This window comes from Neocloeon triangulifer, unplaced genomic scaffold (genome assembly GCF_031216515.1).
Source record: "Neocloeon triangulifer isolate White Clay Creek 2 clone unplaced genomic scaffold, ASM3121651v1 ptg000001l, whole genome shotgun sequence".
Taxonomy (NCBI): domain Eukaryota; kingdom Metazoa; phylum Arthropoda; class Insecta; order Ephemeroptera; family Baetidae; genus Neocloeon; species Neocloeon triangulifer.
Window position 1 is genome coordinate 3,409,061 of NW_026775544.1, and position 14,213 is coordinate 3,423,273.

The 14,213-nt window shown below is 35.3% G+C and overlaps 1 protein-coding gene across 1 annotated transcript; it reads right to left on the minus strand.

Moving 5' to 3' along the window:
• Positions 1-120: 120 nt before the first annotated feature.
• Positions 121-14,133, minus strand: LOC132205947 (sodium-coupled monocarboxylate transporter 2-like). The gene is made up of 15 exons (XM_059612295.1): positions 13,971-14,133; positions 13,658-13,882; positions 13,010-13,169; positions 12,740-12,805; positions 7,778-7,829; positions 7,638-7,705; positions 7,420-7,574; positions 7,222-7,362; positions 5,129-5,237; positions 4,954-5,063; positions 4,711-4,897; positions 3,719-3,805; positions 2,806-2,969; positions 1,685-1,910; positions 121-253 (listed from the first exon to the last, which is right to left on the minus strand). The coding sequence occupies exons 2-15, from the start codon at positions 13,870-13,872 to the stop codon at positions 212-214; spliced, it is 1,782 nt and encodes a 593-aa protein (XP_059468278.1). The 5' UTR covers positions 13,873-13,882; positions 13,971-14,133; the 3' UTR covers positions 121-211.
• Positions 14,134-14,213: the final 80 nt, after the last annotated feature.

The window sequence follows — 14,213 nt, forward strand, 5'->3', positions numbered from 1 at the left end:
TGAAAGAAAAATAGGAATTAAAAAAAACCTAATAGCCTCGTTGCGCAGCTGAACTTAAAATAGAAGATTGATTGTTTGTTTGATGTAACATTCTCGTCCATATATTAAATAGATATGATATTTTTTTTAGATTATTATTTTTATTCCTTTTAAAGATCTAAACAACAAGTAGAAAAATATTATATAATTTCTCCTCTTTGGATAGTTAAAATCACTTAGCAGGTCCTTCAGAAGCAAGAGCCTTGATGTATTCCTGCAACAAAACAAAATTATTTTTTAGGGAAAATGTGGTCTTTTTAAGAAAATTAACAATTACGAACTGAAAGCCACATTAAATGAAATGTTTCTCAACCTTGTTAAAATGAAATACTGAAATTACTTTGCAACTTTTATGGCCGGCGGTTGTTTAAAGAACATGTAACGTAAAAATCTCTTGGAGACGAGAAACTCTGCAAAGACATTTCTTTTCAGCATCCGTCGCACACAGACGCTTGATGGAAATGCAGCTAGTGCTCTCGTTTCCAATTAACCTGCACTTGCAGCTCATCTTCTCTGTCTGACTGAGAAGAACATATAAACCCGCCTATCTCTCGGCAGTATATAAAAAGAAAGAAGGTGCAACGAACGTATCCAACATAAAAGGAAGCGGCGCGTGTGTTGGTTGAAATTATATATGACGCAGAGCATATATTGCTGTTTCAACAATCATTCACTTGTAAGACGATTTAAGAGTTGGGATTTCAATTCACTGAATGCGCGAGTGTGCCTGCTAATGCAAAAAAATATTAAGAATTTTAAATTTGTATAATCAAACAGTAAGAAATTTTCATATAAAATTTGATTAAAATTTTGTACATTAATAAAATTTAAAACAAGTTTTTACAAAAACAATGACACAATTCTTTTTTTAAACTTTTTCATTTTCAATAAATTATTACATAAATTTATTATTATTGGATATTAATATTTAAAATATTTTATAAGCTTGAACTTAACAATTTAACAAGGTAAAGTAATCAATCAACATTAATTCATTAATGGGATTTGTCTACGTAAATTATAATCCAAGCTGATTTGTAATAATTTGAGGTATTTTTGTATCAAAATTAAATTATTGTTGTTTATTCTCGTCCGAAGATTATACATACATGTCATGGCAAATATCATAAATTGACAAAACAATTTTTGGGAGGGAAAATGTTATTGGACAAGAAAAGGCGCCGCAAACATTTTACTAAAACACATGTAAAAATGTAATATATTGATTACCTTAATTAATTCATAAATTCAATAAAATCCAAAAAGATCTTAAATGCTGGACTACAATTTGCTCTGAAAAGATCTCACAATTCAAGGGTTTCTCATTTTTAATTTTTTTTTTATTTTTTAATTAAAAAAAATGCTTTCAAAGATTCCTTGCTTGCTTAAATGACCAAAATGTTCACTTTTTATCAAATTTGTCAGCGAGTCGTTGCCTCTGAAATGACATTATTATTATCAGGCATAAAAAGGCCGAGTCAAACGTAGGTGGTTCCGCTTTTCTCTCATCTAGCCCTTTTCCACAGCCTTAATCTGCGGCTTTATGCAACCGACTCGACGCCGGGGTCGTGCCGGTTGCAGCCTCTCTCACTCTTTCTCAATGAAGAGATATCTCTGGCATACACACACGGTCGTTTTCACCTACCGTTTCGTTGACGAGCAGCGTTTCCGCAACAGGCTCGTCGTCCTTATCGGCCAGTGGAAGGAAGCGGTGCACCAGGGGGCTGAGCAGGTCTCTGTGCACCTTGCGAGGGTCGTTCGGCCCAGTGATGAGGGTCACAAGGGTGGCGATCAGCACCATCGTCACGAAGCCTATCACCGTCAGGTAGAGGTACGAAATGCGGAAAACCCAAAATGCTTCCTCAATGGCTCTGAAAGTTTTGGAAACAATGAAAAAGTAAAATTTTACATTCTTCTAAAAGTATATCCTTAAAATAAAGATGAATAACATATGAAGGAACAAATAATGAAGCTTTGTTCTGGCACTCATTACAAAAATCAATTAAAATAAATACTAAAATGTTATTTAGGTTTTTCTACACAGTAAGAGATTTTTTAAAAAAATGAAATTAAAATTTAAAAAAAAAAATCATTTAAAGGTTTAACGAAATTTGAGTGATCTAGAACAAAGACAAAAGGGAAAAAAGTGAGAATTAAGAACATTAAACAAAATAATTTGAATAGTTTAAGATCGAAATTTTATTAAATATAAATTATGGTCCGGCAGGGACAAGAATAATTTTTTTTAACATACAAATATGCACGCCAAATTTTATTGATTCAAGTATCACTTGACATTTTTAATTCTATTTTTAAGTGCCAATTTTCTTTGTGTGATTTGCCAAAACGTAAAAAATTTTGATTTTATGAATTGTTGTGTGCAAAGATTTATTTTTATATCGCTATATGTCTCTCTCAAAGCTTGAATAGATAATTTAAAACAGAAAGTCTCATTTTTTTCCTTTTTTTGGTAAATATCACGTCGCGCATTGATGTAGCGTTGACCTTCAGAGGAGCAGACTTCAAATCTCTCACGATGGGCAACAGAGTTAGAATTCTAAGCAACCGAAAATTGCCTTCCCTCCTCTGAGAACTTGAGGGCGGAATTGAAGCACTATAAATTTCATGGTACTCCCGCACTGATGTGTATAAGAGGAGCGATGATGTTTTGGGCGTAAGGAATAAAAAAGCCCTCGTCAGTGTGCGTATTTTTCTTGTCAGCGCGCAGAGGGAAGGCAGAAATTTATCAAAAAAGTTTATACTGACTGGCCGTTGATTGTGGAGTTGGTGGGCGGAAAGGCGTAGCTGCAGCCCTCCACGGACATGGGTTTGGTCTGGAAGCGCAGAGAGCCGCTGGCGATGGCTTGCTGCGAACCGAACGCAACCCACCCGGCCACAAACAGGCTGCTTATGCCGCCAATCAGGGCGCCCTTTACAAACAGAGCATGTTTTAGAAAAGGAAAAGAAATTATAAGGAAAATACATGAGAAAATAAATGATTTCGTGGGCCGGTGCAGGCCGGTGGAAAAAATTCTTCCGTTTGTAAAGGGCAACTTTTTTCTTCCTAAAATTTGTAGAAAAGGATTTTCAAGCAAAATTTTTCTCTATTATTTATTGCTCTAATGTTTTGATTTGTTATTTTTACAAAAATTTCATTTATTATACAATTAATATTTTAATGATGAAAAGATTACATTTAAAAAAAAATCAAAATTTAAAAAAATGAATTTCTTGCTAAAAATTGTAGATTATATGTCCATTTAATGTATGTACTTCCAGTTTTTTAATGATTCAAAATCATTTTATGGAAGAAAAGTTACTTAAATAATATTCTCGAATAAATTTACATTAGTAGTATTAAATGCCAGAAGTCATTTCTGAGCAAATTAAAAAAAGCAAGGATCCTTTTCCTCCAGCGCTTAGCGGAGGTGAAAATTTCATATCCGAAGCGGGATCTAGGAATTTTTTTGTATTCTTTGAAGCGCGTGATTGCCAAAAGTGTTTGTTGCAAATTGAAAGCAGCTCTGCTATTCGTGAACGAGACGTGAAAGAAAAGGCAGCTGCTGTGACTTTCGTCAGTCAAGTTCTGCGAAATGATTTGCCGCCACTGGCAAGGCTCGGGCGCAAACTTTTCATCAATAAGTCTGCACACAAGGCCAATAAAACGAGCGGGACTTACTTTAGCGTTGATCCAGGGCACGGTCATGCCCAGCACGAAAATGCCCAGCATTGCGCCTGCAGTCACTCCGCTGATCGTTCGGCTCAGCTGTACTTTGCAAGAGGTCAATTTTCAGTCTTTATTTGCAAAGAGCGAATGTTTTAAATTTACTTGCAAAGAAAATGTGCAAGAAAAGTTTATCACATTGGCAGCTTTATGTTGATTGAATTTTTCACGTCAGTAAAGTTGGCGATGTCGCCAACTTGACTAACGTTCAATTTTCGTGTTGCTTACAGGGGAATTGAAGAAAGGATAAAAGAACGGTTCATGATTAATTTTGTTAAAAAAAAAATTAATTTAAAAACAACATCAAACCTTTGTGTGTTTTAATTTAGTACATAAGAAATAGACAGAATGAATAATTATCAATTTTTTTCTATGTATGTGTATTTTTATAATTAATTAATGATCTTTACGAAACGAGAAATCTTCAAAATTAAATGAGTAGAGCAATTTTTATTACCAATGTAAAAAAGCGTTACTAATATTAATCTTGTCATGGTAATATTCTGTACAGAAAAATTGCAAAGGAAAATCAAATTTGTACATGAATAAAAGTTAAAGATTATAAAATTTAAAATTAAGAGAGCATTAATTTTTAAATATGACATTAGTTAACAATATCTAGCAAAAAAGCTGAAAATTTATGTAAGAAACAAAAAAATAATAAATGAGAAAGATAAAAAATCTTTAAATTTTATTTTCTATTTTAACAAACTTATTGATTTATATAATTTTAGTAACCTCTAAATTAGTTAATTAGGAGATTAAAAAAATGTTCTCGAGTGTAATTAGAGGAAAGAGATAAAATTTTCCCAAAAACGGGTGTTTCGTTCTTTGTGATAGAATATGCTGGTTGTGTAATAAGCAACCGGGCCCGCAGTTCAAACACACGCGCTCGGGCCAAAATGCTTCATGTCAAGCTGTGGAGGGTCTGGCAAATACACACTTACTTGAATAATAGCGCCCAGTTTGTCGACCACAAATACCAGCGCAGTGCAAAACGTGCCCACAACGACGACTATCACCTTCATGGTGGTGCTGGCCGCCTTTTCCGACATCTGTCTGCCTCGCAGGCACGGCTTAATGAAATCCTGCAGAATCACCCCCGACAACGAGTTGAGATTGGTCGACATGGAGCTGCGAAATAATCATGCTCGAAGTGAATTCACCGAAATATTATGATGATTTTCCACCTGAGCGCCGCGCTGAAAACGCCCGCGATGAACAAGCCGGGAAAGCCGGGGATGGTGTTGGAAAAGTCCATCACGGTGAACGGCAGGATTTGGTCCACCTTCCTAATGGCCTAGCGATTCAATTGGGAAAATACGGTTGAGAGCACGGCTTTTGAAAATGCAAATGAAAGCATACTTGCGTGTGCACGGGATCGCACTCGTGGTACTTTGCGTAAATCACGAGGCCGCTGTAAACGCTGAATATTACAAAAATCACAGTTCCTACCGCCAGTGAAATCAGGGCTCTGAAAAATAATCATTTTGTCTCTCACTTGCTCAAAACCATAATAATCAATACGACTTCAAATCTTATTCGCAATTTTCAAGAATTTTAAGCAACTATATATTTGCGAATTATTTCTATTTTATAGTGTAGCAATTAAATTAACACCCTGTTTGCGGAATTAACCTGAGCAATCACCTGTGTTGGGCCAGAAAAAGGGGTCTAGTTATAATTTAAACTTTGAAAATCGATTTTATAGTAAGAGACTAATTTTTATTTCAAATTAATTTTCAGATCTATCAAGAAAGAACCGATATTTTTTCTTTTTAATTTTCAGAATAGGAAACATTAAAATTGTTTAAACAGTTATCGTTACAAATTTTCATTTCCATGTTTTTTTTTTTTTTTGTAAAATATATTTTTAGTTCGTAAACTTAAATATTTCACTTTTTTTAAATTACTTTTAAATTAAATGGAGAAACAAATTATGAAATAAAATTACTGCCATTATGTAATAAGTAAGTTAGTAGCGATAGATCCTTTTTATATGATATTATTAGTGTCAGAAATTTACTTTCCGACCAATTTACACCCTCACGTTGGAAACCACAAGTTTCCGTTTTGTCGCGTAACGTACAATTTAACGATTTCCAGAATGCATATTTCGCTGATAGAGTCAAGATTTATTGCTGGTGAGAATTTCCGCTGCAATAATCACATTGTTTCCTCGCTGCTGATTTTCATTTTTATAGCCATTTCTCTCTGCCTCGCTTCATTAGAAGCAATTTGTCCGATAAACTAGCGCAGTGTTTTGTTTCTCGAGGAAAATGCATGCAAAGAGAGAGTCACGTTTGACAAAGAGCCTCTACTAATGTAAGCAAGCGAGTGATTTTCAACCGCAAGCACACACGACAACAAAGTTTTTTGCACTTTACATGCAATGCAACTCGGTCACGAGACTTGGTACTTCTACTTGGGTCTTACTTAATAAATTATATTTTCATTTCTTGCCCGAGGTTCTCCTCCACTTTATTATTATATACGAGTGTATTTTTCATCGCGGCGGCGTGGACGTATGGTTGTTGTCGAGAGAGAGCATCTCTCTTCTTCCGTCCTCTTTGTGCCAAATGTAGAGTCCGTGTGTTTTATATTTATGTACACGACAACAACAAACACTGAGCGTCTCTTCTCTTGCTTTGAGAGAGTTCATTGCCGCGTCGAGAGCTTTTCTCTTTTCTTTTTATTTATTGCAGTTTTCGCAGCCGCGGTGTAATTAATCAAGGCGGAGAGTTCTCCTTTGTTCTCTGCCTTACATCTCGACAATACTTAACCGTTTAATTCAATTTTAAAGCAATTTCAAACTAGTTTATGGACTCTTTTCGTCGCACGTTAAATACGGAATAAAAAGCGTCATTTGCAGCGACTGTTTTGCGTTAAACGTTTTTTCCTTGCTCGGAGTAAAAAAGAAGTGATTTATAAATGTTTGTTTGCACTATTCTCAGTAAAGGAGATTGGAAAAATACTTTCATAAATACCAAGTTTATAATATTAAAATCATAAACTTTCAAAGTTTTTGTCGTAAAGGCCTGTCAAAATTTTTTTATTTTAATAAATTTCATTTAATTATTTTAGTAGCAAGTTTAGTTAGAACAAAGTGAAGTCAACAAACTAATATACTTGCATAACTTCATTTTCAAGAGTTTATATCATAGCTAGAATAGCAATAACATTAATAAAATTTAAATATTTATATAGAAATTTTTAAACATTGCTTCTGACCTTATTATTGATTAAGTTAAACAGGTGGCATTTTTATTTTTCTTGCAACGAGGTTTGCCCAGTTTCAATTTTTTCATAAAAACTAATAATTAGGTACAAAGCCTAAGAATATTTTATCATTAAAATCACTAGCTTTTTTAATATAATAGTTTGCTTTCACTACAAAAGATTTGATAATTTTATGCAGAAAAATGGGTCTGAATCTTTGAATTGAAATCATTATTCACCTTTTTGCCTTTTCAATGGTGGGCAGCGCGAGACATCTTTGCAAAATTGCTTGGTTGGCTGCCAAGTGCGCTAACCACATGAAAAAGTTGCCGATGGTGACCGTCCAGAAAGTGTGCCGCACCAAAGGGTCTGGGTCCAAACTGCAAACATAGAAGAGTCAGACCTGCGTTCTGATTAAACGTCAGGGCATGTGTCACTTGAAAAATTCCAATCTGTCACTGTTGGCCGCGCGCTCCATCACAACGCCGAAACCGCCGACGTCCAAAGTGCCCAAAATTGTCACCACCAGAATGCCGGAAATCATGGAAAAGGATTGAAGGGTGTCAGTCCACACCACCGCCCGCAAACCTCCCTAATAATTAGTCGGTTAGATTTTCCTCGATAATTTTGTGAGAAAAAAAATTATTGAACTCACCAGGCTGGTGTAAAAAATGCAAATAGCACACGTTATTGGCGCCACTATGTGAAGATTTGCACCAGATACTGAAAAAAAAATATATAATTGGATATTTTTCAAATTTTCTATAAACTGCATTTAACTCAACTTGCATTTACCTTGACTGAATGCTAAAGCTGGTATGTAAATTATCAATGGTGTGTAAGATATCTGGAGAAAAAAATGTAAGCATTATTTTAGCAACACTAATGTTATCTTTCTCTGCTCCGATTTTTTTTATCAATGTATTGAGCGCTTTTATAAACAATAAACATAAATATAAACATATATATTGACACTAAATAGTTTTTTTTTTTTTTATCAAAAAGGCACTTAATTTCTAAACCTTTCAATAGCTCTGAATTGCCTCTTATTGCTAATTTTTTTTTTTACAACGACAACCTTAAAAATTACAATCTAGGCAACATGTATGGACGCAACGTACTGCATGTTGCATAACAGCACAAAGCATAAAAGGTCGCTTATCTTTTCTCTTCTCTGCCCCTCGTGTCTCAACCTCACTTATCATTCAAAGCAGTCGTTCATCTTCTCTATTATGCGAATCAGAACATCCCGCTTTGTTTTTCTACGGTCGTAGCACGAGTTGCGAAGCAGGGCCGCCGGCGCTGAATTAGAAAATTAACCACTTCAACAGAGGTAATTGCGTGTATTGATCTGCACCGCGGTGGTTCTTGTGCGTTGCATCAACCGTAATTCGCTTGCGCAACGTGCAATTTTGTCCTTTCCTTTCTTTGCTATGCGAGAGCCAAGAAAATTTTCATTCACACTTTGCGTGTGACGCAACGCGCGCGTGCAAGATAATTTATCTTCGCTCAAGCCTTGACAGTGAAATTTCGGGCTTAATGAAGTTTGCTTTGAGCAAACCTCGGGAAAATTGTATCGGTCCAACGTTTAAAGATAAAAAGTGTGTGTGTGTCTAGTTGAGAAAAAGAGCTTTTCGCTTCTCATTACTCAAGCTCACTTTCATGGAAAGATTTTGAGGCTTTTTCCAGCAGTTACGAGATTTACAATTGAAATGGTTTCAGATCGATAAATTTTAATGGCTTGGAAAGCTTGATTCCGTACTAAAAACAAAAGCCTATCATTAAGCTTAAAATAGCTTTGTTTCTGACAGAAATCAGAATAACTCAAGTCTTTCAGATATTCTGTATAGATTTTTTGATTATGATGTTGGATATATGGATAGGAGATTGTTGTAAGTACGTGCTATTAATCTTGATTAATGTTATTAAAGTGATAGAGGCTAAAAGAAACTTCAGAATAATATTATTTTTATTATTAATATTGATCTTGTTATTATTAAAACTGTGCTGATAAATTTAATCAAAAATTTAATATTAATATTTAAATATTCTTCATTTTATTTTACTTGTAATGAATTGCTTAAAATGGCTTTCATACTTTTTTTTTCCTAAAAACGACTTTACCCATGAGTTTCAATTAAAATTCTAGCCTGAAAATTACCATTTAGAACATAAATAATATTCCACCAGTTTAATTACTTAATAATAAGCTTAAATCCTTTAAAAACTCCGGTCAAAAATAAACAGTCAATCAAATTAGAGTCAAAAGAGTGTGACCATAAACATAAAAAAATCCCGCTGTAGGATAATCAGCTGTGAGATACACGAGAATTCACAAATCTTGAGTTTGACGAGACAATTTTTTATAATTTATTTAATAACGTGTGTCTAATTGTAAGATCTTCCATATATTATATTTGAAATTGATAAAAAAAAACATTTATACACTCTCGAGAGAAATTAATCCTCCTTTTCAATTTGTTTTAAATGGATATATTTTTTGCAATAAAATTATAATTCTAGACTTAAATACCTCTGCAACTACTTTTTGCATTGAAAAAACCCCCGCGAAATAATCTTATCTCACACACATAATTGAGATACAATTTTCTATTACCTTCAATTTTAAAAAATAGAATTCAAAGGATTAATTTCGGTGCATTTTTTGCGACTCGGCTAATTAGCCATTCGACCCAATTCCTAGCTCTCAACACAAAACCTCCACACATGTGTTGATATAACCCAATGCTGAACACATGATACAAATTAATTAAATCCAATCGCTTTTACCAGACGTCAGCAAACACACACGGTCTAAAATAATTATCTGAGCAAACCAGCGGCGCACAGAACATTCGCTCACTCGGAGATTATTACATTTCCCATTCGAACCATAACTGCACTCTGCATCACGTTCACCACCATTTATGTACAGAAATCGAGTTGCAGCAGAAGACAATTAATAATGAGACTGTGCGAATGTTTGACAAATAGTTGAGCCGTGATCCAAACATTCATCAAACGGAACGGAGAGACAATTGCATTGGGCGTCCGGTCGCTTTTGTCCACGATTGCCGGCCTGTTATGCGCCAACGGTGCGTTATCCCATCCCCATGCATGCTAATTGCAAAAGTCGATGCATGCAACCATTACGGCGCATATTGTGCCTGGTAAATAATCAGCCGCACTTGTGGAAACACATTGGGTTTATGTGATGGCGCATGCAGAGCGAGAGACAAGTTTCTGGGCTTCGGAGGCTGAATCGATCAGTTCTGCGGTGAACGGTGCATTTGTTGCTGATTGCTCCTTATAATATTGTTTATCTATAGAAAACGTTTATCGTGGGAAAATAGCGGGGATGTGATGTAAAGGTCTTTTTCTGAAAGGATTTCGATGTGGGTTGGAATGGATTTGTTTCATGTTTACCAAATTTTGGAAAACTTGCTGAAAATTAATCTGATATCAAATCGAGTGCGCCTAGTAAAAGGAAAAATTTCCATGGAAACTAATTTAATGCGTAGTTAAAAATTATTAATAATTTAGAGTGTTATCATTCAATATAATATTAATTGGTAAAAAAATATCTAAAAATTAAAAGCATGTAATGATAAAAAAAATTGAATTGATTTCCCCTTTTTAATCGCTCTTAAGTTCATTCTGGCCTTTGTTGGATCTTTAAAAATCGTGTATTTTGAATCAAAGCATAAAATACTTAAATCAATTTTTTTTATATTATATAAAGTTTTTAAGTTTTTGTTGAAAAGATCTTTCTGAAAATTAAACTTTATGTAGGCTTTAGGCTAATTCTTAATTTCTGGAATTTTTTGCGAAATTGTGATGGAAATTTTGCAATTAATATTTTGAAATTAAGTTTTTTACATAATATGCTTTAGGTTCCTTTAAGAAATTAGAATTATTTTATTAAAATGATGTTAATGAAAATAATTCTATTTTGCAAAATATCCCTGTTTATTTAATCACGATCAGTTACAAAGCTTATTAATCTGCTATAATTATAACGTAAAACAGATAAATAATTGCATCAGCGTCTGGCTATCGTGTGTTTGAGAAATCACCCCGTTATGAAATTACATTATATCATCCCCGCATCCAGTACAGCAATTATGCCGGACAAGAGTGCACTGATTACACGCCGATTGCAAACAACTAAACACACGGGCATGTACATTTTATTTAATCGTATACACAGTGCTCTTTAATTACACGCCAGATCCGCGCGCCACTGATCAATCTTTCATAAAGTAATTTTTGCGGTAGATCAAACACGACGTGTGCATGATGATGATGATGTGGAGCGCTGAATGTAATATGTGGCATACATGTTGATGGAGTTAAGGTTTGCAATAATGGCGTGCACACACAAAGACGCAGCAAAACCAAAACAAGAAAAATAATTTATTTCGTTTTTAAATGTGTGGGTTTCATAAAATAAAAATAACGTCGGATAAAAATTCTTGAAACAATTAACATTTGAAAAGGAGGAAATAGTGAAATAAAGGGTTTTTAAACATTTTGTTGTAGGTGAAAATAAAGGACAGTAAATAGATAGAAATTAAGCAAATACAAAAAAACCTGAGCCACAACGCATTCAATGAATGCGCTTTGAAATAGATTCTGGGGCCGGCTTCTATGTATAAGTTTGAAAATTCCAATAAGGCCTGTTATGGAAATATGTGTATAATATGTATATCGATTTTGGTCAACCAACAAGCAGCAGGATAATGCCAGTATTAGCATGCAATAAAATTTACATTACATGTATCTATATATTCGCCGTTTGGCATGGCAGAGTCTGCACTGCACGTGGTTGGACATTATTGCACCGAGTTTCAATTTGATATTCGAGGCACACGTGAGTGCATATTTATATGGCAATCGGCGGCGCTCAAAGCCCTCGCCGGTGGCCAATATGGTGTTCCACTGCATTGCATTTTATTGCTCTCTCCTACGATAAATATTGACGTTTGAGTTCTCCAATTGAACGTTCCGCGATTTGCTTGCGCTTGATTAAGCGTACGATTTGTTCTGTCTGCTGAAACTGCAGCGAGAGGGGTGGCATAATCTGTCATTGAGCTCTGCAATTTATTTTGCTGAAAATGGTTTAATTCTTACCATCTCCTCTTGCACAAAATAGATTCAAACGTTAAGAATATAGTAAAATGAAATTTTTGAAATTTGATTTATCCAGAGGTTTATCAAATTGCAAATGTAAAATTACATAAATTATCAAAAAAATTGAAATTCTTAATATATCCTTTTGAAAGTAAATGAAGAACAAAATTTTCGCGAAATATTTTTTGACGTTTTACAGAAAATGAAATTAGGTACAGTAAGGGGCTCCCTCAAAAAATGGAAAAAAATCAGTGCGTCCGAGAGCGAGCGGAGCTGTAAATTTTCTCGTTTTTGTGTTAACACAAAAGACTCTTGGGCGCGCTCGCAGAATCTGTGTACTTCCATCAGGTTTTCAGCATGGGGAGAGCGCCTCGTAATTCATTAATTAATTAAAATAGGCGGCGTGCGCGCGGTGCAAAGAGTGCCGAAATTAATTAAACAATGTGCGCGCATTATTATTCGAATGTAGCGCGCGTACATAACATTGTGCAGGTTTATTATTCGCGCACACACACCTGCGACAAAAGGGGTCGAAAAGAGAATATTGAACGAGGGAGGGAGAGGGTGCGCGCCTGAAAAGAATAACAGAGAAGGAAAATAAGGATATATGTTTTGCTGTCTTACTGTCATGATGCAGTAGAGCACTGACAAAAGCAGACGCACCGAGCTGTCGTATCGCAGCAGCAAATACTGAAAAATCAAAACAAAAGAACGAAATTCGCAAATTGAATAAAAAGAAAAATCGTGTTATACTGTAAAATAATATTTGCGAAAGATATAAAACTTGTAGGAAAGAAGAACAAAATCAGATTCCGTCGAGATTTTCTCATCAAATTTTAATGAAGAAGAGTGCTTTCGAGTTATTTTTCCAGAGCGAGTGGAAAATTTAATTACCTCAAAGGAGGAGTAAAGCTGGAGTTTGTAGAAAACTGGCATGAAGACGTAGGCTGTAACGAAGCACACGAGGGCTTCGGAAATGAGCACCGCTGCATATTGGGTGCCGTATGTGTAGATTTCAGCGGGGACGCCCAACATGGAGACTCCAGAAATATAGCTTCAAAATAAGAAATTTAATTTGTTTTAGAAAAATTTAATTTCTTTAACAGGCCCTTTTTAATTGAAAAAAGGTTTCCATGAAAAGCGGCTTAACAAAATTTAACGAGAAAAAAAGAAAAATTTAGCACGTGCGACAGTCTTACGTTGAGGGCCGAAAAAACTCATTTTCTCAATTACGTGCAAACGGCGCGGACAAGGAGTGGAAATGAAAATTATATTGGGTGGGTGTTCATTTCCTCATAATCTGCGTCTCACTCTTTTTTTCTGCTGGGGAGCGAAAGTCTAGAATTGTAAGAGCTCCGGCGCAATAGCAATAGAGAGACCGGGCCGGCGAAGAAGTTGTTTATCTGCAGATAATCTCCGCTCTTATTGCAATACGTGCTTTTATCCAGCTGCGACGCGCGCACCACGGAATTTTTCGGTTTTCGGCGCAATAAAAAGGACTAGATTGTGCATTTGTGATTAAAAAAAATTAAAAAAAATTACCTTGCAATCAGGGACATTGTAATTGGAAAAATGGCCATGTTTTTACCACCCATCAAGTATTCGGCTGTCGTGTTTTGCTTTTGTTTAGCAAAAAAGGCAAAATAAACGCCGATGAGGGTCGAAAACAACATCAGGGTGCAGAAAATTGAATAGTCTAGGATGGACATTGCTTTCGGCGTAAAGCCTAGTTTGGTTGATTGCTCTAGTGGATCCATCGTGGCCACACTATAAATAGTTAAATAAAAAATACAGTTAATTTTAAAGTAATAAAAAATTAATTAATTAATTTTTTCTTATTAAATACATAGCTCACAATGTTCTAAAAATGTTGGACGGTTCACGTGTGGGGTCAGCTGGAATGTGTTACAATGTGACCCAGAGAGCAGTGTCCCCAATCAGAGGCGGCAAGAAGGACTGCCAGGCATTCTGGTGACCGAAGGACGTGAAGCAATTGGGTGCTCTGAAGAGATGATGATGATAATGAGCCGCGTGTAGTGCGCGGCTCCATCGCTCTATTTCTCATTTGAAGAGCGCCCACAAGGCGCAACCATCTTCT

Excerpts from the sequence above, each read along its gene's own strand:
- LOC132205947 (XM_059612295.1), bottom strand. The coding sequence starts at position 13,872 with ATGGATCCACTAGAGCAATCAACCAAACTAGGCTTTACGCCGAAAGCA. Across the intron at positions 13,170-13,657 it reads ACAATGTCCCTGATTGCAAG|CTATATTTCTGGAGTCTCCA; the intron begins GTAATTTTTTTT and ends CTTATTTTGAAG. Across the intron at positions 254-1,684 it reads CGCTGCTCGTCAACGAAACG|GAATACATCAAGGCTCTTGC; the intron begins GTAGGTGAAAAC and ends GTTTTGTTGCAG.